Source organism: Anser brachyrhynchus (genome assembly GCF_964034855.1).
Source record: "Anser brachyrhynchus genome assembly, chromosome: 13".
In the NCBI taxonomy this organism is placed as follows: Eukaryota; Metazoa; Chordata; class Aves; order Anseriformes; family Anatidae; genus Anser; species Anser brachyrhynchus.
In genome coordinates this window covers 16,010,612-16,037,699 of record NC_137708.1, presented here as the reverse complement: position 1 = coordinate 16,037,699, position 27,088 = coordinate 16,010,612, and the positions used below count along the sequence as shown (strand labels likewise).

The window sequence follows — 27,088 nt, the reverse complement described above, 5'->3', positions numbered from 1 at the left end:
GGTCTTTTCCAACCTTAATATTTATATAGTCTATATGGAGAGAGCTGCCATCCCCCTGTCACAAAAGCACTGTCACAGATCCCTTCATGGCATCCCCCCTAATAAAAAAGACGCGTCACCCAAAACGAACTACCAGCTTATTCTAAAAATAATAACGCTTATATTATGTTCTTGAAGAATTGCCAACCACCCCTCTCCCACCTACTCTCCTACCCCAAAAAAAAATGAAGTGAAACGAGTTAAAGACACGAATCCAAAAGCATTTTATTTGTCCGCAAACGCCGGGGTCTCCCCTCAGAGCCCCTCTCCCCTCACGGCCCCGTGAGCGGGGCCGCGCGCGCCCCCCCCAGCCCCACGCACGCGCAGAGCGCGGGAAGGCGGCGGGCGCGCGCACGGCGCGAGGGAAGGGGGCGTGGCCGCGGCCCGAATGCGCGCGCGGCCCCCTCCCCTCCCCTCCCCTCCCCTCCCCTCCCCTCCCCGCCCGGCCCGCGGGGCTCCGACCAACGGTCGCCGCGGAAAGGCGGCGGGACCGGACCGGATCGAGCCGGAGCGGAGCGGGTCGGGGCGGACCGGACCGGACCTCACCGAGGCGGAGCGGAGCCTCCCCGCGGGCACCGCCTGAGGTAAAAGGGCGGGAAAATTGGGGGGGGGGGTTCGGGGCTGAGGGCCCGGCCCGGCCGCGCCCCGCCGCCCTCACGGGGCCGGGCTCCCCCTGCCCGGGTGCCCCGGGGAGCGCCCCCCAGCCGCTCGGGGAGCCCCTTAGGGCCGGGGGGTTTCGTGCGGGGATGGGTGAGGGACCGCTGGGTGCCTGCCGGCGGCGTGCGGTCTGTGCTGTGCGCTCAGCCCCGCGGCCGGTCCTGCTGGGTAGTGGCTAAGGAGCCACGCCGCCGCCCTACACCTTCATGTGGCACGTAGGAAATAAAGAACCGGCAGGATTTCTGTCATAAACGGAGAGAAAAGGGCCAGCGGGGTGCTCCCCGGGGCTGCTCCGCTGCGGGTACCCAAGCAGGAGCCGGTCGGGGTTTTATCCCGGTGCGCTTTGTGCGCTCGGTGTAACGTGTGGTGAGCGCCCTGCCGCCGGCCGGGGGCACCGGCACCGGCACAAACCGCGTTCAGGCGGCGGAGGAAGGGGGAAGAAAGAACAGGCAGGCTCCAGCCGCCCAAATCCCGGGGTAAAGGCAGCCGCAGCACCTGCAGCAGAGCCCTTGAGCCGTGCCCTGCGGCCACTCCTCCGTTTGCCATCCATCTGCAAAATAGGATTTAATTTTATATTGTTTTTTAGGGGTGCCTGGTTTACCTGCTCCACGTAGCGTTAATCTCCTCTCGGGGGCTTTTCAATGAAGACTCAGTTCGGAAATAAACACGTCGAAACTGAACGCTGAGGTAAATCGCTAGCGCAGGGGAGGACCAACGTTGGCGTGGCTGTGGGGTGCGTGCACCCGAAGCAGCCCGTTACCGCTAAATGCAGTGCTTTGAAGCAGCCCGTTACTGTTAAACGGATCGCTTTATGGCTTCCCGGAGGCTGGGACACGGCTGCGGTGTGAAGCTGCCTGAGCCCTGCACGCTCCTCGGCCCCCGCAGCCACCCGATGAATTGTAGCGCTTCGGGTGAGGAAGGCAAAGAGATGGCTTCCTTCTGTAACGCTTACTGGCATATGTCATCTGCGGGGGGATTTGTTTATCTCTATTTTCTTTGCCTTATTTATTTATTTATTTATTTTTTGCTGTGTTCACATCTTTCTTCTGTGTCCTTGATGACAACAGGAAGATACACCAGTAAAGACACTAGTTATGCTTATTTTCATGTACCAGAGTAACTGAAGTTCCTATCTGTAGTCATTGATACGTAGTCAGACCTTGAAATAAGTTGATACAGAAACGTTTTCAAGTGTTTTTGTGCATGTGTGTTTTGCAGGATAAACCTGGTAGCAAACAAAGGATGTTTTTACCATTTTCTTAATGCTGTCATTGTCTGACGTCAGTACCTTGTTAATTATGTTTCCTGACTTTGCTCCATCAGTGTTTTTTCTCATGTGTTTTGGTTGTTACCAGATGGGAACTGAACTATTGTGCATGATTAAATTAGGCTCCTTTTATATGGCCTGATTTGTAGCATAAATGTTGCATACCCAGGTGTTTCAAAGAGTAGTTTGTTTGTGCTGAAAGTCTTCATACTGATGCATTTGTTCTTTTTCACTAGATTTTGATTGAATTCAGTCACCTCGTACCCCAGTACCATTAGGTTATGTTTATGGAAGTCAGTGTTTTTGGTGGTCTAAGTCTTTGGTTTAGAATATCGTGTGTCTTGACAGAGCTCCTGTACGTTTGTCGTGTCTTGCAGTGAAGCCGCGCGTTTTGGATGATGGTAGTTCCTGGGAGCGCCCCGCTCATACAGCAGGATCATACTCTGGAGCCTGGCTTAGGGCGAGACCCGACGGAGAATTCTGCCATGGGCCCCGACACGGAGCCGGCATCTGAGGAGGTTGGCCCGGAGCTGGAGGAGGTGCGAAAGCTGCAGGAGCTGGTGCGGAGGCTGGAGATCCAGAATCAGCACCTAAGAACGAGGAGCCGCAGGAGCCTGCTCGGGACCACGCCAAGCGAGATCCACACCAGCGTGGATAACCATGACTCTGGTCTCAATGGGTTGGAAATAAATAATAGCATCAATGCTATAACTGAGAAGCAGGAGTTGCAAATAATGGCAGATCTGCACAACAAGCTAAGCAAAATCAGGAAGGAGGAGGGAGAGAACAATTGCTTAAAAAAAGACAAAGATGCCCAAATGCAGTATAGTTGTAACAGTGCCACTGAGGGATTGTCTTCCAACACGTACAAGGCGGAAATGAAGACTGATGATAACGTTAGGCGTTCGTCACGTATGGATGGGAGTAACAGCACAGAGCTTATGGGAAACTTGGTCGTTGCCGGTATTGATTCCTCAGTTAAAATACATGAACAAAATCCAAACGAAAACTGCGGAGATGTAGAAAGTCTTTTGAATAACACAGCTCTGGATGAAGTGAAAGTGTTAGAACTTGAGAACTGCAATGAGGAGGAAGATAGCTGGTATGTATTTTGAAACTTTGCTAATATGTAGAACTCGCGCTGCTGCAGTTCCAAGTTTCTGTGTCTAAACATGTGATATTCTTTAAAGATATCAAATGCTTTGATTTTTAGCAGCAAGAAAGTGCCTGACGTTATTGATTGTTGTTATTTTTAAGAACACTGTGCCAGAACTTTTTTATGTTCCTGAAGCAGTTTAACTGTAAAGCTCGTCCTTCTCTTTACTTGCTGAAGCTGCTGGAGCACACGTAGAAATCCTCCTTTCCTTGTTAGTTCATTAACACATGCAGAAGAATGGATTTTTAATCTTTGTACATAAGCATCAAATGTTGTATTTAAAATAAGTATTTAGCAAGACGCAAACTGAGATCCTAGAGCATCTGGAATTTGTGGCTTTCACTAATATCGCCAAAGAATCCGTTTCCATTTCCTGAGTATGGTTTCTTTGCAGTTAACCGGTTTCTTTTGTTTAGCGACATGATCTGAAACAGATCAATGATGTCATCCTTAACTGACCTTACTTTGTAGGACTCCACCAGCAGCCTCATTTACAGCTGGCTGTATAAATCAGCAGATTAATTTCCCTTGCCCTTCCAAAACTAGTTAAAGTTTGAGGCTAATTCCAGCTCATGCAATAACTGGGACTGGAGATTTTATCCAGATTTCTTAAAATTAAGACTTTGTAGGATAGCCTCAGGGATCTACAAATTGTGTTCCAAACTTATTTAGCTGGAGATTAATCTGGCAGTGAAGATAGCATTCCAGAATGGCTACTAAACACAAAACAAGCCGTAAAATCGAAAAATTCATTAGCTGTTGCAAGTGAGGGTAAACTTGTTTGTAAATGGCATGGAGCTCAGTAACTTAATGATGTCTGCTCAAATCTTTTTTAATTATTATTATTATTTAAAAAACAGGGAAAGCATTTTTCTGATGGCAAAATGCGGGAAGACTGCTTTTCAGCATTAGTTAGTTTTGGAAAAAAATTCATAAAGTTAGAAGTGCTCTTCAAAATTGATTTATCGTGTGCTGTTTTTGTTTTAATTGTATTTTATTTTCCCGGGGCAGTCAGAAAGTTCTCCTGCACACCTTTCCTGGCTGCAGCTGGTACATGTGACTCCTCATTTGTTTGTAACTGCTACTGACAGTCACGATGCAAGCCTCATTTGGACACCCAAATACTGATTTTAACTTGATCACTGAAAATCTAGCACACCTACAAAGCATTTTGATCAGATTTATTAAAAAAAAAAAAGGCGGGGGGGGGGAGGGAAGGGGATGTATTTGACAAGCTGGTGTATTTAACAAGCTGGTAATTTTCCTTATTTCCAGTCTTTCATATATACTTATAGCCTACAACATGAGACGTTCTTCAAACTAGGTTGTCTTGATAAAGAAACCAGACACAGCTGGAGATTTATATGGGCAATGAATACTGTGAAATGAAGCCAGGAGAGATTCTGCACTCAGAGGCTGAGTTTATTAATCTCCCCTTGAGTTGGTGGCTAATAACATCGTTCTTCTTTACCAAGTACTGAAAGTGAGGAACTAATAATGGATGTAGAATTAATAGTGCATGCCTGTGCTTAGTGCCAAGTATCTGAAATTCACTTTGCAAGAACATCTCATATGCTGTCTGTGCTGATATTGTCGGGTTCCTATCAGCAATAGCCAGATAACAGTGCTTACGTGGGTGCTCTTTTTTTTTTTTTTAAAAAAAAAAAAAAAGAAGAAGAAAGAAAGAAAAGCTTCTAATGCTATACGGATTTAAGATCAACTTTAATAAGGTGGCTTTGCTGACAGGGGGGATTTTGTGCTGCCTGGACAGAAGTAATAACTAAATATGTCAAGCAGCGCATTAGTCAAAGCGAATAGCTTAGTATATTGTCATAGTTGCAGTCTTTTTTAATACCATATGTATGGGGAAAAAAGCAGTAGCTAATATTGAAGATAATCTTGTAAGCACATCTTTGACATTTATGATTTTTGGTGGTCTCTGAGAAGCGCCCTGCGGCTCGTGTTCCCCTCTCGGTGCTGAGCTGACAGGCTGCTACCGGCCCCGACCTCTCGGTGTGCCGACCTCCTCCTTTAATATCTTCTGGTAGGTGGGATGATGCTCCATACCATAAAGAATACCGAGAGCTTATGTTGCAGTTTTCTAAAGTTATGAACCAGTTTCAAATATGGAATGGGGAAAAAACAGCATTTAAAGCGAGAGGCTGTAGTTCTTACATGCTCGTGTCACTTATCCGGCTTTAAGAATGCGCCCAAACTGGAGGGTGGCCTTGTGCTGGTGCCCTCGTGATTTACAGGGTTTGAAACCTCCAGCAAAATCTGCTGTGTGGATTTTTGCCACCTGTGCTAACAGCAAAGCCTCTTGCACTCAGAGTGCTAACGGGGAAGCACGACGGAGTGGGTCAGAGGAATTGCCACAGGTCTTTGCAAGCACAGGTAGAGTCTCGGTTCCTGCACCACTGAAAACTGCAGCTGAACCACTGTTCCTTGGTTCAGACTGCAGGCGTTTCTGGGCTAACAGCGCAGCTTCCCTCGGTGTCAGCAGGACGTAGTGTCTTGTGTGCTGTTTTTAAAAACAAGGGTGCGACGAATGAGCTCCTGTGAAACATGAGGTACGGTGTCACAGGCGATAACGGTACTCTGCGCTTCTTTGGTGTCTGTCCCTTGACTTGCATCCTTAGGTCGCTTTCTCAAGTAGCTGTTCAACATTGTAAATATCCTCGAGGCCCAGTTGAGGGCAAGTCGGCTTTCCGTGCTGTCCAGCTCAGCACAATGCTTGGCGTAGGCTTCAGCGGTCTCTGCCCCGTATTAGATTCCAGCTCGGTCCTTCGTGGCACGCTTCTGTGCACGTCAGCTCCTGAGCTGGTTGTGGAAAGGCAGAAGGGAGCCGACGGGATACACGTGCAGTCGTCCTGCCTCGTTTGTCATTCCTGCGAACTCCCCAAGTGGAAGAATAAAGTTACAATTTCTGTGAGTTTAGTTTGATGTTCTTCATGCGGTGATTTGTATTCAGCATTTCGTTATGCAGACCGCTGCTGCTGGTGTGGTGCTTTGCAAATTGTCAGTTATCTTTCCTGGTAAGACTTGGGCGAGAGGATTTGGAATTACGATGAAATGATTCAAATTCCACCCACCTCTGAAACACAAAGTGTTCCTGTTGGTGTGGCGGTGCATGAAAGAGAGAGAGAAAAACGGTCAAGTATTGAAGAAGTTGGGCTTTGCGCTCTTTCTCCTTGTTACTAGATTAGACAATTTTTATCTCCGTCCCCCCTAACGCCTGTTTTTCTGTTACTGGGATGAGTACTAACTCCTCCATCCACGCATTGCCTTGACCAGCTTCCCTTTTCCTCTTGGTGGAAGGAAAGAAGAGGCCCTTGGACACGTCTTCCCAGTAGTGCTACTGCTGTTGTTTGAGATGATCTTTAAGCTAAAAGTTCTGCATCCCCGGGGCTAAAGCTAAACTGCCAGCAGGTTAACACGGGGCTTCAGGTAGACTTCTAGTGTGGTGTTCTGCCTTTTTTTTGTTGTTTTTTAACTCAAACCTAACAATCATGCAAATTCAACAAAATCTTTCTAAGTTCCTTTAAAATTGTTGAGTTCCTTTTTGGAAAAGCTGTAAAATGGGTGTCTACATGAATGTACAAATCTACTTGGCCTTATATCCTGTTATTTTTTTATTTTTTGGGGTGAAGAAGAGAATGAATCCCTGGGCCACTCAGGTGAATCCCCATGTGGCTGTTTCATCCGCGTCTTGCAGGGTCTCCATCCCCAAATCGTGTCTTCCCACTGAAAGCAGGCTGTGCCACCGTCACCTTTGTGCTGTGTTGTCTCCTGTTTGAACCCAGGATCCCCACACAGCAGGGAGGGACCCCTTGAAATAATCTTTGAGCCAACTGTATGACCGGTTCCTACAAATAAATTGCTATTTAGGAGCTTCCTCGGAGCGTATGTTTTCAGCATTGGCCCTGGCTCAAGTTTTACGGCGCTTAATTCAATACGCTGCAGGGTATCATTGCTGTTAGCTTGTGCCGTCAGAGATGGGAATGAAGCTTCTGGAGAAGTCCCACCAGACGAGGGGTTCTGCACAGAACTCAGGTGTTACACCAAAACAGCGTCCTGGAAACGTGACATCTTCCCCCTCTAAGCTGGGGAGAGCTCCAACTGCCTTCCCTCCAGACTCACTTTGTATGTTTCAGAGGCCATGCAGTAGTTCTCCAGGGATCTCCCCTTGCCGACAACTGCATGATTAGCGACAGTAACTTGCACGGTGTTAGTTTTTCAGACAGGTTAGCTTATGAAAAGCTGCTGGAGGTATTTTTAATACTGTATCAGCTCGCTCTGTGGCAATAATGTATTGATGACTTACCAAAACCATTTCCTGGTGTTCCAGCTCATTTTAGCAGCCCTCTGTGTTAGCTGTAGGAAGCTGTTCGGATGTTTGGGGCAACGTCTGACCCGCTGTGCGCAATGCTTGGGCAGAGGAGCTCCTTCAAGACCTTTCTGTGCAGCTCGAAGGTAGCGTTGCCATCAGCAGCCTTCAGTGCTGGTAACTGCCAGTGCCCGAGCGGAGTTAGCTGAAAGGAGAGCCTACCAGCTTGTCTGATGCTTGCGTGCAAAATGCAGCCTTTTGATTTCGGTTACTTTTGATGGGGGAAGCCTGAAATGCCAGAGTTTGTCCTGAAGCGCTGGAGGTGCTGGATGAGGGCTCCCTCTGAAATGAAGGGTGGGCAGGGGGGCGTCTGTGGGGCCTCGGGGGGCTGAAGCAGGAGCGGTGCTGCCCCACTCCCCTACGGGACCCGTGGGTGCCCATCGCTCTTACAGACGGGTGGCCGTGTCAGGAGATTAAGCTAATGCGGTGTTGGAAGCTCCTCCGACTTAGTGCCGTGATTCTTGGCGGTTTGTTCAGCAGGATTAGTCACTAGAGAGACATAAAAAGGTGGTGCTGCCTCTGGGATCTGCTGCGCACTGGTTTTTTCCTTTCTCCGGTTTCTGTTTCTTGGGAATGAAAGCTCAAACTGCTCTTTTAGCTAATGCTCTACTGCTTGTGTTTGAGGAGTGTTTTCCATGGGGATTTTCTCCTTATTTCTTTTGTCTGTCATTTCATCGACCATGTATATATATATATATATATATAATTTTTTTTTCTGCCGTTGCTTTCCACAGCACTCCATTACTGATATTTCTGTTCAACAGCGGTGTTAGATTTGAGACTGGGAACTGCAGCAGCACAGTAATAAATCTGAAAATCCACCCTCTCTGAAGGCTGATACATAAAGGAAAGGCAAATGAGTGCATTGTGTGTTTGAAATGCTCGCTTTATAGAAGAATTTAGCTGCCTTCTTAGCACCGTGGAGGTGTACCTTATAAATCTAAATTGTTCTAAACACGTTTAGCTACCTCAGGTTTCTGTTTCCATGTGTCAGTGCCCGTGTACTGGTGCTAAGTGCCTGTAGGTGACGTGTAATAAACCAAGCTTGTGTCATAACAACCGGGGTTCATTTTATTTTCAATTTAACTTACAAGTGTATTAATTATAGAACTTCCTGCAGCCCCATTTCTCATCTCATGATATACAGGTTGACTCGTGTAAATATTCTGCAAGATTAGGACCTTAAATTTTCAGTCACTGCTGGCTTTTGCTCTTACAATTGATCTGATGCGTTACTAAATTGTAAAGAAGCTTTTTTTAGTGAAGAGTTCAATTTAAGAAAGTTGTCATAGTATTGTCTAGATTCTTTTTGTTTGGTTGTTTTCTCTAAGGAGGTATTTTCTAAAACAAACAATAGTGGCTACTGGCTCCCATGTATCCTGTAACACTCGAAAATTGCTAGAGGGTGTTTTGCTGTTAGTACACTGGAATAAACTGCAAAGAATGCTGCAGATTTATTTTTGAAATACTTTTTCTTCCATTATTCTTAAGGGAAGAATACATGCTCACATGCTCGCTGCCCAACTAAACCCGCTTGCCTCTTACTGGAGGCGCATTTCACAAAATACTTGATAGGGAAAGCAAAATGCATGCAGAGTAAGGAGAAACTAAGGATGCATTGTGTAAGGTTTTCCTCGCAGAAGCTGTAGAAAATCTCATTCATATTTAATGAATGACACAGCAAATCTCCAATATATCAAACTGAGAATAGGTATCTGCCCAAGTGTCTGCTTCCTGAACTCTGTATTAGGCCTTGGAACTATTTAAACAATTGGTTAATTTTCATTTGTGATTTGACAAAATATTCAAAGCATAACTTTCTGCTGTTTTAAACAGAACATGCTTGCTACCAAAAACTGCTGAGTTGTTGGAACAGAGCGCAAGGTAAAGCTTATTCACTAAGCAGGTATTTGCTAAACCCCAAAGCCTTTGGCTGACTTATAAACTGGCAGCCTTGTGCACGCTTAATGGCATGCCTGAGTACATTTTTTCCAGTGATTACTGGATTAAGTTATCCTGACAAATCAAACACGTTCACAGGGTGAAACTACCAGAAACAAAACCCTGCATATTTGGAAACAGAGCACAGTGAACTTACTTTGTCACAAAAACCTCTTTCAGACAAAAACTTGTTCAAGTTGGGCTACAAACATGTCTCTGTCTTAACTTCCCTCGCTTGCTGTGGCCGTTGTGCCACCAGAGCGATGGAGAATGGCACTGTGGGGGAGGCAGTAGTAAGGACAGACCTTCAGGTCTGAATATTGTCCAGAAAGATCCTCGCTTCTGGTTGTGGGGCAGGTGGGTTTAGTTTGTCGGCTGATGGCGTGCGGAGTTGTGGGAGAATAAGCCGTGGGAGTGCGTTGTGACGAGTTAGCTTGGGGAGCGTGGAACCCTTGCCCAAAGCTGCTAAAAAGGAAAATGGCAGCACAGACTTCATGAAATCAAGGCAGAATTCCTCCGAAGGCGTTAATCTTTCTAGAAATTGCCTGGCAGTGCTCTGAAAAATTGAGTTGTCCTTACTTAATTGTGTTTAGTTAAATCGTAAGTGAGGCCATCTCTTGCCGATAGACTTGTCAGCTGAAAAAATGAGCCCTCTGGCAGACCGCGGAGCAGGTTGCTCTGCCTCGCGGGGAAGCGGCTCCAGCAATCAAACGAGCATCGTAATTTTCTGCTGGTGCGGTCCTGGGTAGAAACGTGATTAGAAGGAGCTGAGTAGAACACGTACTTCCCGAAGTAGAGCAAGATTTTCTCCCTAAACCTAAAATAAGCAAAGAACAGCGTGACCTGCCCTAAGGAGGCTGTTGGCCTCTTTTTTTTTTTTTTATGGTTTTATTGCTGCTTTTTTGGTCTGTACTGTAAAACAAACCCAGGGAGAGCGAGCGCTTCGCTTTCTCTGTTTTATTCAGGCTGAGTGGCTGTAATGCTCGTTTGCCCGTGCAGAAACAGCAAGGCTTGCTTTTGGAGTCTTTTATAAGAGATAATATTGTATGTTCGGGAATATTGCCTTCCCTTTTTTCAGCACTTATTTTCCCCATAGCAAATTAGCTTTGGGATTTTTTTATTTGTGTGTGGTTTTATGTAAAGCTTGCTATGAAAAAGCCTCTGCATGAGACATGGCTACGTAGACTGACTCTGCTCCCCAGAAAGAGGGTCTGGCCAGGGGCAAGAATATTATTAAGATCAGTAAAGTTGTGAGTGGCGTGTCAAGAGACAATGGAGAATAGTTGCCTTCCACTGGTATCCCCTTCCCCAAGAACTGGGCAATATCAGGAGTAAACAGGAGGTGACAGCTTTGCAGCAAGCGAATAGAGGTGTCCCAGCGTGTCAGTTGGCTGCCAGGGGTGCTAAAAGAAGAGAGATAAGGATCCAAAAGGTGGTAAGAAAAAAAATAATCTGTAGAGAGCTGTTGTGTATGGAGATGCTCGCTCTGGTAGCCCCAAATAGCAAAGGTGTGGGAGTCCTGGAGAGCTTTCTGTGCAAGGACAGCTTCTGGGTCGATCTGTTGTTACATTCTCTGAACCTGGGTGCAGGATAGGGGACAGGGCCGTAGCTTAGATGGACGTTCTGATGTTGGTATGGTATTTTAAATATCACAGCTCTTTGTTTTCTTTAGGCCAGTCATCGCTTTCATGGGTAGGACACCTGAAAACTGAGAGTTCAACGGAATGTTTATGTAGCTCAAACATGAGGGTTTTTTTTTTTTTTTGAAATTAGTGGGATAATTACTAAAATATGAGATGACTTATGTTAGTTTTGTGGGGGGAAGGGATATTTTTTGAATTGAGTATGAGATATCAGTGTGAGGAGTAACGAGAGCAGGACTTGATGTGTCTCGCTGCCGCAGCATACAATGTTCCTGCTAGAAGAGGGGCACTGAGCAGGCCCTGCTGAGACAGATGGACTTGGGAGCCGCAGACTTTGTGTCTGCAAAGAACAACTAACCTTCTCCAACAGCTTCTCGTATGTTCAACCCCAAAAATTTAGTCTCAAAGCATCTCTCTTCTTGAAAGGTATTCGGTAGCTCAAAGATTTTGAAGAGTTGGGAGATTCCTACATCTTTTGGTATGCTTCAGTCCAAATTCAGTAGTTTGAGCCTTTGGTTGAGAGTCTTACGACCTTGTTAACAAGATCAGAAAAGTTTTTGCTTTCAGCAGTCTGCTCTCTGCTTCTTACTGAGCTCAGAGGTATCACCTCTCAGAGCCTTCCATCAGTTGCCCAGACGGAGGTCCTAAAGTTCGTCATCTCAGAACGCGCTTCCCTACCTGTGAATCCTTTTTGTATAATGCTTTGGATGACTCCAGAATGTTCTATTAAATACCTTTTTGTAGCAATGCATTCATAGCACAATAAATATTTTAGCATGCGCAGATCAAGACAACTTAAGTGGAACTCTAATATTGAAGCAAGGTATGTATTACTATATGCAGAAACTATACCCTTTGACCTTTCTTGAGAGAAATTGTCTACTTATGGGATAGTTAAGATTTTTTTACACATAATCAGTTGTAAATAACCCAAGGCTCTAAGCTGATTAAACTGTTTATACATAAGTCTAGTCCTGCAAAATGATGCTAAGTGTATTAAAACTGTCAAAAACTTGGGTGTTGTTAGAACTTAATTAACACAACAATTTAAAAAAGGAAAGGTAACGTACAGTTAATACTCCCTAATTGTTTGAAGATTTCCAAAGTGTTTAATTAAATCGCTTATCCTGTCAATCTGTGGCTAGTCTCTATACTACTCGTGCACTGCCTGAGAGCTGCTGTTACAAGACAGGAGACAAATGTTAGACATTTGTGTAATACAGCTTTAACACCCAGACCTGTAGGGTTTTTCAACAGACCAAAAACCAACCAAACATTTAAAGACTTCTAAAAGAAGATGAAGATCAGATTAGAATCACCTTGTCACCCTTGCCATCTCTGTCATGGGATGTTTTTTGGAGGGGAGGGATGGAGGGAGAGGAAGGGGCGATAGGTGATGGCGAGTGTGCCAAATGGAAATCGGTGCTCAACTCCAAGCTTAAAAGTTCCAGCAGTATTGCGGCATGTCAGGCCTGAAGCTTGCTTTGCAGAGGCTGTGTATTTCTCTGTGAAGCTGTCTTTTAAGTGAATTTAACTATCATGGTAGTACATTTGGTTTCTGAGTCACAGTTTGCAATTTTTTTCCCTGTTTTTAAGCTGGGTAACGTTTCCTTAGCTTACTGCTAGGTATACTTCAGTAAATGCTACTTCTGTGCTTGCGTGCGTGAGTTAATGGGCGTTTCTGCTGTCCCTTTGCAATCCTTACAAAGGCTGTACGTGTCCCCGAGAAAAGCTGCCACAGACCAGAAAACGGGCTCGCCTTTAAAATGGTGCCGCCAGGTGTTGGACAACCCCAGCCCTGAGACCGAAGCAGCCTGCCGAACTCTGATAAACAGGCTGGATCAAGGTATGTCAGCTACAGGCTTTGCTTCTTCACATGTCTTTTTATTTCCGCTTGCATGCTTTATGTTATCGAGGAGTAATAAAGAGACATGAAGTTTGCAGTTACTGTACTGGAGAGTATCTGCAGAGGCAGCACCCTCAGATGTTGTGCTCTTACTGCGTATTTGTACAGCAGTGTTTGTCACTGTATGAAAACCTCCCTGCTTTTGGTTTACCACAGTAGTACCATCAGCTGACCAGGGTAAGAGATTGTTCTGTAAACGTTAAGAAAACTGTGCTGATTGCAAGTAATAGACTGAACGAGGAACCCTGCTGTTTTGCCTCCATGTATCTTTTTAAGATGCAAATACAGACACTACAAATTTAATGCCAAATTGACCACCTTGTTTTCTGTTCTTTTAATGTGTGTAGAGCCTAAAAACACTACAATTCTTATCAGTGTTTTCAGACTCTTAACTGATTTTTGTTAATACTTAAAAACCTTTAATGTAAAAATATATACGAAAAATGTGTGGTTTTTTTTTTTGGGGGGGTGGTTATATAAATCCATTGCTACGTCTTTTTTCAAGTAAAAAGTTGTAGTGATGTTGACTGTTTCTAATGATGATTATTTTTACTGTATCTTATTGTTACTGTTATTACCTGAGTAAAGTAATTGTCTGACACTAAGAGCTTCTAATAATTAAATGGTAAGACCTGTAACTTGCAGAAACGGTGTGAGTTGGGAAACTAGTCTTGCTTCCAGTTTTATCATTCTCTAAAACAGGGCAGGGAGATGTTTTTATTTTCCTTTTTCAAAGCACAGAAGGATCAATCCCGTATTAATCATTCACTGATGTAAGAGCTCTGAGAACGGATGCATAGTTTATTACAGAACCGAAGTTATTTTATTTCTACATATCCATAGTCCCTCACCTGGAAACCATCTGGTGGATAATCCTACCTTTGTCTTTTCAAATGCTCTCCTGGTTTGTATTTAAAATGTGCAAGTCCTGAGCTGAATTGCTCATAGCCAAGACACTGAGGGATTTGAAGTGAATAAATAATCTGTTTCTGTTGTGTAGCTTTCTATATCATATAGCTTTCTTTACAGGCAGCTGTGATTTTCCCCGCAGCTGGAGGGATATCTAGTTTTATTGTTTTCTTCTAAAAATTCTTCGTTGAAAAGCATTGCAGAGTGGGACGTGCTGCAGCCCCATCAGTCTGGTTTGAATCACGAGCACCTAAACACAAAGCAGCGGTTAGCTGTGTGTTCTAAAAAGTGAAGTTTCTGCAAGAATTAACACTTTGGAGTCCATTAACATTTTATTAATTAACATTTTAGCATTTTGATGTCAGCTGCTGAAAATACAACCCCCAGTTTGGTAGAGAATTAGTTGTCTGCGTGGGTGCCAGCTTTGTCTTCTATGTGAACACAATCGTTTTGATTTCAGGTTGAGCAGTAGTTCTAACTCAGTGATAGGAAGCCAGAGGCTGCTGGCTTCTCAAGTTTATATCCTAACTGTGTTTTGGCGCAGCTCACAACCAGGCTCACTTTGAGTTTAGCCTTGAAATTCCTGATTTAAGATAACTGAATGTAGTTTGAGAACAAACTTCATTTACTTCTATAAACCATCTGTGCTTAACAATTTAAATGAAGATTGATTTGATTGACTCTGTTTTCTAACTGAAATGTATCAAGCTTTTATTTGTAGTCTTCTTTTTAACTACAATACTTAATATTTGTGTGTGTTGGGGGGGAGGTGGGCGACCAACAACTGTGTTTATTTGGTGAATTCTCACTCACTTCCTCAGCTGCTCTTCTCTGGATTTCAGGGGTGGGTAATTCAGCAGCCCCTTGAATATATGCAGATCACAGAGTGAGTCATTTTGTTAATGTTGTAGCTGCTTATTTCCAAATTCAGTAAGCATGGATGCACTGAGTTTTGCTACCTGGCTTCTTTTTGATCGTTTCACTAACTTGCATGCAAGTCTGTGTTGAATAAATATTTCAGAATAGCTGTTTTTCATAGTCATTTGCTCTCCTTTTAATTTAAAGTCATAGCTTTTATAGTTTTGATGCTGGTTTAATTCTGTCATTAAGAATTCAAAATGATACACGTTTAAACATAAAGTTCAATGGAGCTCTTTAAAATGAAGACAGAGTGTAAAAGTGACAGATATTTATGGAAACAGTCATCTTTGAAGACCAGCATTGAAACTTTCAGGAATATACAACTTCTTCAAAGATGCTTTCAGAAGTTATTCTTGGAATTCTTTTGAAGTGATAAAAACAAGTTAAAGGGGAGAGTGAGCCAAGGGAACAGGCGCTGTTTTGCCTCCTGTATCTTGTAACTGACGCCATCAGGATGTCTCATTCAAAGTTCATCCTTTACAACGTTTAATTTTGTTTGACCCAATGCCTTTCTTTAACTTATGCTCTTTTTTTTTTTTTTAATAATTTGATAACCTTTGTGGCTTTTCTGTATTTTTCCTTCTAGCCAGTAGATGGAAAAACCTGTATTGCAGTCCACTGGCATCACCAAGCGCACATAATTTGAATACAGAGACATGCTCCTCTAGCAATGCACTAAACTCTCCCGGGCATCTCAAATCGACTAACAAAGCACTACTAACCTGTGGCAGCTCAGGTATGGCATGTCAGTAGAGCAGTGCAACCCTGTGGTGTTTAAAATGCAAGGAGTATTACTAAAGGACACAGGGAAAAGCTGTCAAGAGCTGTAAGTTCACCCATGGGGTTTTCTCCTTTTAATTTGCTCTCTTGTCCAGGTTTCATCTACTGTGGGGAGAAAACCTCCTTGCATTCTAAATGTCTTGTAGTTTTTGTTGTTTTTGTTTTTATAACTTTTAATACCTTTTAAACTGTACTAATTATAATAGATTTAAAATAGAAAACAGCCGTTGGGGGGGGAAACACCTTTGTCTTGAATAATGTTGTTATATGTAGGTATTAACTATATAAAGTTACTTGGTTTCTGTTTTTTTGGATTGAGCTTGTGAAGTTTCTTTTGAAAATATTGATTAATATAGTCAAAAAGAAGCCTTGTGCTTTAAGAGAAAACGCATGGTGTCCAGGACATGTCTGTAAACTGTCTGAATGAAAAACTAAACACAAATAGCAGAAGCTTTCCATCAGACTTCATTGTGTTTGGAGTAAGATTTCGTAACTTAGGGCAACTTGTACAAAATTCCTGTTAGAAGCCTATATTAATGAATTATAATAATGAAGCTTCTCCTAAATGCCTTGGCCTCAAGTCTGCGTCTGCTTTTAAGCTGCAGCCTTAAGAGTCCATGTAGGCTCTTTCAGTAGCATTGTTGATCCCTGATGCACTTTATGCTCAGTTTCCAAGTAGAAATGCTTTGCCTCCTCGCTTATTATCAAGAGTCCTCCTTGGTTGTTTTATTTATTTATTTATTTATTTGTGGAGAATGCTATATTCTAATTTGCATGTTTAAAAACATAAAGCATGTTTAACAGTTTCTGGCTTGAAAGTTGACGTTAAAAGAACCTGTTAAAAACAACAACAACCACCTTGCATATGGATGTTTTCACAGCTGCAGGAGATCTGCTGGTTTTCTGCTGTAAATAGCACGAAAAAAACGAATGCTTGGCTCTATTTTGTAAACAAAAGGATGCATGTACACCTGATTATTTTTGAGAGTTGAATTCTTCAGGGAAAAATGCTCTAAATCAACTTCTTTTTTTATTTGTAATAGGTTTTCTTGTTTTTTAATATGAAGATGGTTAGCATCAGGGTTTAAATCTAGATTTATGACCTCATCATTTTCATATAGAAACAGTTACTGTTGTTTAAAATTGAAGCGTCTGTGCAACTTCTAAAATTCTTCATCCACTTTTGCAAATCTGAAGTTGTTAAGAGTACCACATAAAGAGAGAGCATAGAACAGGTCATTTCCCCGTAGGGTTATTATGCACCTGTTCTGTGGCTCTTCCCTTTCCCCACTCCTTTAATTTCAGCTGTTGAAAACACATACCTTGTGTAAGTGCTGACAGAGTTCAAAGTTCATTTTCAACTTGATTGATTTGGATCTATTTTTATTTCTCAGAAAAACAGAGCTTTCCTAACAGTTCGAGTGGAAAAATGTTCAACAGTAACTTAAAGCTCTTACAAAATCCGTATTGCCAAGCTTCTGAAATGAAAACCATAATCAGTTCATCTTGCAATGTTGAGCCACTACAGATTTTTCTGATGATAGGATGTAAATGTTTTATGGCTTTTTTCCTTCCTTCTTGACTGTTTCTAAATAGACCTGTAATTTGAAATGCAAGGAGATACACGCAACTAAAGCAGGAAATTTGCTTTTAAAAAACCTGTATTAAACTGGAAGGTGATAGTCACAACAGGAAAGAAAAAATAAATTATATAATCCTGATGTATATTTTGTTCAATAACTTCTTTTTCCCTGTCCACAAATAACAATCAAGTATCAACATCTAAATATACTTACAGAAGGCCAGCAAATTCAGACCATTACAAAGATACAAACACTCACCTGAGTTTCTTCTGAGCAGTTTGCATACAGAGTGTGTACTGCATTTTAAAATAATTCATTATTCATGTATCTCTCCTTCTTTCCCTCTGAAGTTGTTCTGGCGGACTACGAGAGTGTGACAGGAGAAACTTTTTCTTAACCTTCTGTAGTTTCTCATTTTATTACTAATGTTGTTTTGTCAACTAACAAATAACTTGAAAAAGGCAATTGATGAACGTTTCTTACGGTCTAAAAATTGTTCCTGATTTCTTCTTTCCCATCCAGTCTCATCTTCTCTTCTATGGAAACAGTTTTCTGTGCTTTTATTGCTGCAAAAGGTTTCAAAATAATATCAAGGTCTAAATTCCAACTACTTCTGCATGCTTAGAACAGTTGATACAGTGAGTCAAGCAGACTGCATGTCTGTAGGGTAAGGCTTACATTATGACATCCTTGCCATTTCCTTTGAGATGCTGAAGCCCAGGTGTCGCAGGAGAACTAGACTGACGCACATTCAGTCAGTGAGAAAGAAGTCTGTTATTCTTGGCCTCAGAATGTCTTTAAACCTTTTCTGGAGAGCCAGAAAGGGGAGTATGTTGATATTTGGCAGATCATCTTGTCTGTCAACTAACACAAGATAAGTTGGTTGTCCTTTTCCCGGGTTTGAAGTGTCAGGTAGTACTTTGTCATTCTGTCTGTTGCTTGCGTCAGAGCACTTCAGCCTTCCTCTTTTAATCAGTGAAATGTTTCTAGAGCACCTGTAGTTTATTCATTATACTGCATCCTAGAGGTGCAGTCCCTGGAATTAATTTCAGTCTTAATACTGGAGTGTCTTGGTTTGGAGGGTGAGTGTGGTTGTGTAATGCACGCACGTGTCCCTTAGACCACAGTCACAGTACTATGCAATATGTAAGCATCTTGAAACTGGAAAAATGTTACACCTTTTCAGATGAGGAGCTTGAAGTTCATCGGTGGAAATATCCATGTAGGAAACTTGTTTTACACCTGGATTTGAAACGTGTGTTTTCAGTGTTGTCCATTACTACCCTTAACAACTGGTGCAAAAGAAAATCTTGAAGAGATCACATTGGGAATCTGCTGCTTTTTCTTGCACAAGAGGAGTTAACTGTTGTTTGAAAGGGTTGTTCAGGAATGATTTGTAGACGTTTTGCTGAGAACAGACAAAATGTTTTATTTCAAGTGTCACTTGGAGTAGTATTGTTGAGAATTAGTCAAGTAGCTGCATTGCTTTCAATACCTTTTTTTTTCGCTAGAAAACAGATAGCAAAACTGAGCTAAAGTGAAGATGGTGAATGACATCATACAGATGCTATGGGAGGCTGACGTTTTGTTCTTGATTTATCTGCTGATGCTGTAACAGCCTACTTGTTGCTTCTTGTGTCAGTGATGAGCTTGAATCTCTGTCTGAGCAGGATTTGTATTCCTTAATCCTACTCTAGCTTCAAGTGATGGCAAGTGTTTGTAGGCTCTCGCATATCTACAGCTTTATCTTCTATCTGGTTGTATTTCTGTGTGGTTTTTTTTTTTTTTTTCTTTGCATTTAGTACTATATATATTTAGACAACCTTGTCTTGTAATTTCTTCAAAGGTAATGGGGTGCTGTCTCTTAAAATAGCTCTACAGGTTGGAAGGTTTGAGGCTTAGTTATGCTAGGAGCGTGTTGTGGTATTTTGTAACAAGCAGCATGGACAGGCACATTTGCTGTGTAGAGGCTTGAGATTCATTAATCCCTTCCTGTGTTTCCAGAAGGTTTTCTAGTAATACTTTTTTATATATACAAAGCAGTATGGATGTTCTAATATGGGAGAAGATGGAGGAAGGCTAGTGTAATAACCATTCACCAGCTCTCGTGCTGTCTTTCAAAGATACTACCCCGAGCTGAAATTCATGTGGATGGAATGGCAGCAAGACTCTTGTAACATTGCCTGCATCTGCCTGCCATCTACAGATGGTGACGGGCTAACTGCTGGTGATGCTTACCCTTACTGCAGTAACAGCAAGTTGCCAGGGAGAAAAGTATTGGAGGAAACCCAAAAGCTGTTGTGATACCACACTTTTGTGTACACGGGGTTATTTGCAAGCTGCCTACATCTGAAGAACAAGTACCAGTATAACTCATGAGTTACACGACTTGTTCTTGTCTTCCTATTTCTGTGGCAAGTAGTAGTGCTTGTACACCATGGAAGACACTGCCTTGCTTGACCTCAGAAAAAGTAACAGCAGGTGAAGGTCTGCACTTGCTAATTATGATTATTTTTATTATTATTTATTATTTTAAAGGAAAATTGGTTGTTCTTCTTTCTAATGCCTGATTTATGAAAGGCTTCTCTGGCAGAAAGATCCTTCCAGTTTGGTTTTTATTATTGCTATAGTAAAGGTTCCGTGACCTGCTGTATGTATAAGCTGTATCCTTTCCTGTAAGAAAGAGAATTTGTTTTTTGATGGGAGGAAAGAAGCATATAAACCTCTAAAACGAGGAGGATGTAATCCTGTATAAACTGTACTTTACGTAAGCAAATGGCATGAATGATTTTTGAGGTATTGTAGTGTGAAAGCCATTTGGATCCTTTTACTCCTATTCCTCCTGCTCATCAATACGTTAGCAGATGCTTCATGTAGCTCTGCTGCTTAATATCTAAGTCAATAGCTGCCCCTTCCTCAAAATAGGCAGAAATAATAAATACTGTTCTTATTGGCAAGTTTGAACTTACAAATATATATATCTCTGTTACCTTCTGTCCAGAAGGTGGCAATTTTCTCCCCACACAGACTCTCTGCCTCCTTAGAACTGCGGGTTAAAACCCTGAGCATTGCATTCTCAAGTCACTGCTAACTTCTTAATTATTTCTAGCAACCATACCTCAACTTCATAACTGTACTGATTTTTATTACTGGAATAAATATTCTTCTGCTCGTTCTTGCTTTGTATGCGGATGTTGAATGTTTTTTCTATTCTTCCTCTTCTCTCCTAAAGGTTACTTGAGCATGCATTCTGCACTGAGCTCTCAGTCATCTGTGGACAGTGAGCTGAGCACATCTGATGACTCCATCTCTATGGGATACAAACTGCAGGACTTGACTGATGTCCAGGTTATGGCACGCCTTCAGGAAGAAAGTATGTGACAGTGATTTTCTGTGTGATACAGTTTTAGAATTGTAGAGAAATGTAGGTGGATTTCAACTGTTCTCTTCCCCCAACAACAAAAGGATTTAATAGATCATTTGTAACCTTTGTGTTTTGCAAGGGCTTCCTTTAAAAGTCTACAGACCCAAACTGCCACTTAAACTTAGCAGTTGTGTAACATTCTCGAGATTATACCTCTTAAAACAGAGAATAGTCTTGAAAGTATTATCCAAAACCCCAACCTCGTTAAATGTGCAAGCACCCTTTAGTCTTCAAAATGTTCTAACCCAGACCGTCTCTCAAATACAGGTGAGGTTTCATGAGTAAACCATTCCGTAGCAGTGGCAGTTCAGACAGCAGCTGCTCATCGAGTTGCTTGACTGGTTGCTGTTGCCTTGCTTCAGCCAACATGAGCAGCTGTGGAGCTGCAGTGCGTGTCAGTTTGGGGAACTGATCCAGCTGAGAAAATAACCCAGCGAACAGTTTTGCTTGTAAATTTTTGTTTTTCCGAACAAGGTTGCCTAACTGCAGCCTGAAATCGTATTAGAAGCTGTCTAGAGAACCGAATTTTACAAGCTGTGTTTCTCACAGAAGATGCAGGTTGTATTCTATGGCTGTGTTGAGTAAACCAAGAGTTCAAGAGCATTAACAGTGAAAGAGCTGAAATTACAACTTTAGCTTTTCTCTGGTAAAGTGCTTAGAGACAGCTCTGCAAATTTAACCAAGCATAAAGCATGTCTGCGTCAGAGTGTGGGGATTTCAGGGCTGTGAGCCAGTTCCCATTAAGTTACTGGTAAAAACTTACTGCTGACTTCAGTGCAATTTGTAGAAGTCCTGACTGAAGATCAAGGTGGAACAAAATTGTAGGATCTGGTAGTCTGTGCAAATTAATCATTGATTTTGATTTACCGGAAACAGAAAATGAAAGTCTGTTTTTCTTTTGATGAACACCTCCTTTTAGTACTGTACCTTTATAAATATAAAAGATGTTATGAAACAGTAATTTGAATATGAGACCAAAAAGAGCAAAAGATCATGTTACTGCATCATTATGCTTGAGTGCAGCAAGTTCTGTTAAAGTGAATAAAGCAAGTAACGGCCCTTTTCTTTTTAAACTCAAGTATTTTCTTACGCTTTGTGATCACTTTAAAAGAAAAAAAAAAAGTATGTCAGAAATCCTGTCACATCACAAACTTTCTAGTGAGTTATGAAAAGATTGCTTCATCCCCAGAATTATGTACCCTTTTCATATTTGTATTGTGAAGGGAAGTGAGTAGAGAATTACACATATTTTTTTAATCCCTGCGATGGAGGGAATGCAGCGAGAAGAGAGTTTTTCAGAATGTTGACTAACCAGTTTTTTCAAAAGCCCAATCAACTAGTTTGCTAAATCAGTTACTGGTAAGAAGTTGCTTGCATTTTATTAGGCAAGAAATCTTAAATAAAGGCACAAATTGGGTGAGGACTTATAAGTAAACTAGGTAGATGCACCGTGGATATCAATAAATGCAGGTCTTTTATCACTTGGAGGCAGAAGTTCAAATCTTTGTTTCACATTGAAATGCTGGTGGGTGCATAATTAACTACACTGAAAAATTCATAGTGTAATTTAGACTCATTTACACAGCTCACCTAACAGAGCTTGCATGGCAATATATAGTCCACAAGCACAGCTGCTCATGTATGTGATATAAGGAGTAATTTAGGTCATTTTGAACATTAACTATTTGCTCTAATTAAACAATGCTGATATGGGTGACTCCTGTTCTAGCTTAGGGATTCAGTGTGCTGAGAGAGCCTTCAGTAAAGACAGTTATATTAGCTTGAGTCTCCTTCAAGGGTGAAATGAATTACTGATACAAGTATTGCTTATGGGTAAGGAATTTTTATTTTAACATATGATGACCTTGAGCTATGTTGCCCTCCGCCTCCAGGTCTCCGTCAGGATTGTGCCTCTAGCTCTGCTTCCGTATCACGTCGCAGTTCCAGCGCCTCCCTTCACTCCCTGAGAAGAGGAACCTACAGTGACCAGGAGTTCGATACATACAGCCTTGAGGATGAGGATGATTATGACTGTTCCCTGTCATACCGTAGTGCTCACAGATACTCACCATCTCCGCTCAGTTCACCCAGATGCCAGTCCCCTTCTTCCAGTGCAGATTATAGTAGGGCATCTACTTCCCGTATCCGCCCCCCAAGGAGATCTGTGCAAAGTCCAATGCAAGACCGGCTGAAGTACGCGAACAGTGAAGGTAAGCTAGTCATGAGCTCTTGGTACAAGTTAATTTAAAAAAAAAAAAGTATATATTTTGAAGCATTCATTTTGAAAGTGTTGTTATTTACTGGAAATGATTAATTCAGGAATTAGTTCTATACCTGTCTACTTTTAAGTACATAGATTTTTTTTTTAATAGTCTAAACAGTTTTACCTCTTGGTTGCTACCAGAAGCAGCAAACAGTGAATTTGCTCTTGATTTCAGAGGAGATGCGCCACAGCATGCCCAACCTAGCCAGAACGAGCCTTCGATCTCTAGAGTCTGTAAGGAGCAGCCGGAGCTTGGAGTCGGACCTGCAGGTGCCAAGCAGTCGACTTTCAAGAATTCAGCAACCATCAGCAAGTCAGTGCAATGCCTTCCACACATTGCTGTAGTGCATTTCTTTTTTTTTTTTTTTGTTTAAACCTCCCTGACTAAAACCAAGGCCTTTAAAACGCCTTGTGTCCTGATGTGTTCTTATAATACTGTTGCCAACTGGGTTATTCTTTCTTTGTCGTTCCATTTCTAGGTCTGGCTCCCAGTAAGCTCAGGTATTCCTCCAGTGCTGGGCAGTCTCCCTTAACAGTGCGACAACCAATGAAAGCCGGGTCGTGCACAAACTCTCTGTTAACACCCAGGCAGCCGGTAAAAGCCTGCAGTTACACAAATCCTGTTAGCGGAGTTCGAAAGCCACAGGCTTCTTCGCTTAGCACAGGCTCTTCCAGTAGCAGTTCCGCTACTAGAAGCAGCAACATGGTCACTGTGGCCAAAAATTCACCCATTAAAGCGCGCACGTCTGTTGGAGGATCTTCAGTGCCCAAGAGCAAGCTGACGCCACCGTCCAAGAGGTAAGATCTTAAAACTCATGGACCTGAATGTCTGCCTTTATTTCACAAATTAGAAACTTTTTTAATAGAGTGATGTTCATCGTGGAATTCTTCTAAAGCATGCCATGGATATAAACTTGGGTTAGACCTACTGATGTCTACTACTGAAAACAGCTTGAGTCTCAGATCTCACGGTCTCAGCAGGTGAAGCTGTAGGACATGATAGTTTAGCATGTCTGTCCTGGTATTTTCAGAAAATCATAGCTAAAACAGGGAAATTGTTTTTGGAATTCTCAAACTGGTCATTAAATCTCTCTCATGAGAGGCACCTGGCTGGATTTTGTTTAATACAGTGTCTGCCTATGGATCACCATGAATATGGGAATTAAACTCTGCTCTAATACAGATGTTTAGATGTAGGGTTGGGAAGCCATTAAAGAAAGGATAGCACAAAGCTGTTATGTTCGTGGAGCTTAAGTACTTTGCTGCCAGTCAGGAAATAAAGGGTTGCAGTTCCTTTAAATACCACTAAAATTAAGTTCAGTGAATGTATGTGTGAAGTGATAGGTGAGATAGAACTCATCAGCTTCTTGATTAAATGCCCTGTGACCAAGTCATACAATATTCTGTGCCTCAGTATTCCATCAGTTTAAAAAATCTTTTTATTTATTTATATATTTTTTAAACAAAGCTAGTTGTCCAGGAAAGTATGGAGCCGTAGGCTCAAATGTATTTGTATAAGAAATGAACATTATGAAACATTTTTATTTGGTGCATACATCTGGTTTGGGGAAAGAAGAAAAAATCATTCAAAAGACTAATAAACTCTGTTTTCTTTTAATATAATAAACTTCCCAGATGACTGACTGTGGTGCTCTAACTTTGCTGCTTGTAAAATAATTTTTTTTTAGTGTTTAGCTAGAACTCTAGGTGGGCATTGTCCAAAACCTAATGAGTTTTTAGAAGGGTTTGGAAAATAGGAATATGTTTAAGACAAACCTTGATGATTTGTGCTATGTCATTAAAATAACTTCATAAAAAAAGCAAACATAATGGTATCCAAAAAACGTAACTTTTTTTCTTGTTGCATAAGTGAACTGATTTTGAGGTTGTATTTTAATCCAGTATGATGCAATTGGATTTGTTTTACAATTATTTCTAGCTCTTTGGCTTTTGTGATTGGATACTTAAATATTTAGACAGTGGATATCTGAAGTTTGCAGATAGTCTAAAGCAACAGCTGTTTAGTTAGAACATATCCAATCTCCTTAAAGCCTCTAAAATGGCTTTAACAACTACATGCATGGACTGCTTTATGCCATTTGAGCAATGTTTTCTTATCCCATCATCCCCAGCCATCTGCTGTATTCTTGTCTGTGGCAAGCCCCCTACCAAATTGCCCAAAGCTATTTTTTTACAGCTGTTTGCAGCACAATTTTAATGTGAACTTTTAATGGGAAATTAACTTGATTGAATATCAGCCTGCTAAGGAATATTGTACTCTGATTTTTAAATGTCTGCTTATAGCCTTAAATTGACTTGTATCTACTACTTAAAACAACAACAACAACAACAAAAGCACACTAAAGGGAATTTTTTAAGTGCTTGACTTGTAGCAGTACTCTAGATACAACTTGATTGTATTTCATGTATTCAGTCATACTTGCAAGAAAAAAAATTGTTCTAGACTCAGGTGTGGGAAAACCCACAACAGTGCTCATAATGTAGCACAGCAGGTTAAGTAGGTCTCCGCTGAAGTATTTATTCATACTCAATTGCTTTAAGCTGCCTGAAATAGCTGCTGCTGTACCTGTTGCGTGGGCCTCCTGGTGCAGGGGCTGGGCAGGCTGGGTACCTGTGTGACTGCAGCAGTTTACCTACGGCAGGCTGCTGCTGACACTGTCATATGACAGGTGCTGCAAAAGCCCAGTGTGAACTGAAGCCTCACACATGCATTCATTCCTGTGTGCACCAACAGATTACTTGGAACTTTGCTTCTTGTAGCTGTCAGTGACTTCTTTGTCTCTCAAACCAGATTTCTTCAATCAGCAAAGACCACTCAGAACACTGTGGACGACTCCTGGAAGGATGGGTGTTACTGACACAACCCAAAATGCCGATGCACTGCCAAACCCCTCTGTGAAGCAGAACCCCAGCTGGCTGGGCTTTGAGAACATTATTTTAAAACAATCCTCTACGTGAGAGACCCATCACATTGGGACTGATGTGTATAGTTCCTCTCCTCTTGAACGCAAACTATCCTCGCCTTCCACTACTCTGTCAAGAGCCTGTCCTGAGCGGTGGAACATACAACTGCTTTACCACGTTCCCACCGTTCAAAACATTACTGAAATACAAGTCTTCGCATGAAGACTGAAAAGAGCCTTATTTCGTATCAACCTCTATTTGCAGCCCTTTGGAAGGCCTGTTACAAAAAAAGCTTCTTATGAACTGCTCCTGAGGATGCTTGCTTAGAAAGGCTGCTGGTTGCCCTGCTTGTGCCAGAAAGCAGCTTTGAGCCACTGCTGTGGCGTGTTACATGGCGGTGGCCTGGGGAGACTAGAAATAGCTGTATAGGTGTTAGAAGTAAGACTTTTTAACTGCAACCTGGTGTATTCTAATATTTGTCTGAAACAACTTTTTTTTTTACTTCTGTATAGAATGTATTTCTGCTAATTTTTATTGTTTGTTCTAGGAAATGAAGCAGGTTTTTATAACTGTAGCATACTTCAAGCTGTTGTATTCAAGTGTGTGCATCACAGTTCACAAGTGAAGGAGCAGTACACAATATTTGTGTGGGTTTGTGAACAGGCAGTTGCAGGGACAGGGGATGCTATTTGAAAACTGCTGTTTATCAGCATCTTCATATCTCATATGAGGAAGTTAACAAACACCAGTTACAAGTAAACTTTTAAAAAAAATAGCTCCCACTGACTGATTTGACTTGAAGTGGTTCCCTTTGATCTTACAACTAGCCCCTAACTGCCCTCATTTTTGTAGAAGAGTTTTCTACCGTCTCTTTGGCTATGAAGGATTCTGTTTCAATGTCCTTTTCCTCAGCAAGTGCTGGAGGCTATGACTACAGTCTTAGTACACAAAATATGCACTGATAGCAATGTTCTCCCTGCCATCAATGTGATTTTGATAGTGTAGTTTAATAAAATGTTATGGTGCTGAAATAGATCTGCCTTACTCAAACAGTGAGCCTGACTGCGTGTTTTTTGTGCTAGGAATGAGGCTGCTTTTCATGACAGCCCCAGCACTACAGAAGTCTGCTTCAGCTCTTTCAAGAGACTTCCTTTGGAGATCTGTTTACCTAGACAGAGCTTTATGATGCAAGTATTGGTATTTACCTTTCAGCTCCTTGGATTTCATAAGAATGAGGTAGGTGTCAGCAAAGGAAAACAATTCATAGCACTCAGTTCATGTCTTAAA

General features: G+C 42.0%; 1 protein-coding gene and 1 long non-coding RNA gene across 7 annotated transcripts; one reads left to right on the top strand and one right to left on the bottom strand.

Moving 5' to 3' along the window:
- Positions 1–438: 438 nt before the first annotated feature.
- On the top strand, positions 439–26,849 carry LOC308177254 (SLAIN motif-containing protein-like). 6 transcript variants are annotated; one of them, XM_080554185.1, is made up of 10 exons: positions 439–623; positions 1,283–1,383; positions 2,341–3,065; positions 12,800–12,936; positions 15,413–15,562; positions 20,422–20,562; positions 22,506–22,823; positions 23,052–23,189; positions 23,356–23,674; positions 25,689–26,849. In XM_080554185.1, the coding sequence occupies exons 3-10, from the start codon at positions 2,359–2,361 to the stop codon at positions 25,753–25,755; spliced, it is 1,977 nt and encodes a 658-aa protein (XP_080410311.1). In that variant the 5' UTR covers positions 439–623; positions 1,283–1,383; positions 2,341–2,358; the 3' UTR covers positions 25,756–26,849. The 6 variants fall into 6 exon arrangements, with proteins under 6 accessions (XP_080410311.1, XP_080410314.1, XP_080410316.1 ...); XM_080554188.1 differs by having other exon boundaries at positions 2,312–3,065; XM_080554187.1 differs by lacking the exon at positions 439–623 and adding an exon at positions 659–907.
- Positions 10,358–20,415, bottom strand: LOC308177265. The gene is made up of 2 exons (XR_013938959.1): positions 17,448–20,415; positions 10,358–11,155 (listed from the first exon to the last, which is right to left on the bottom strand). It is a non-coding gene; the product is annotated as an uncharacterized lncRNA (long non-coding RNA).
- Positions 26,850–27,088: the final 239 nt, after the last annotated feature.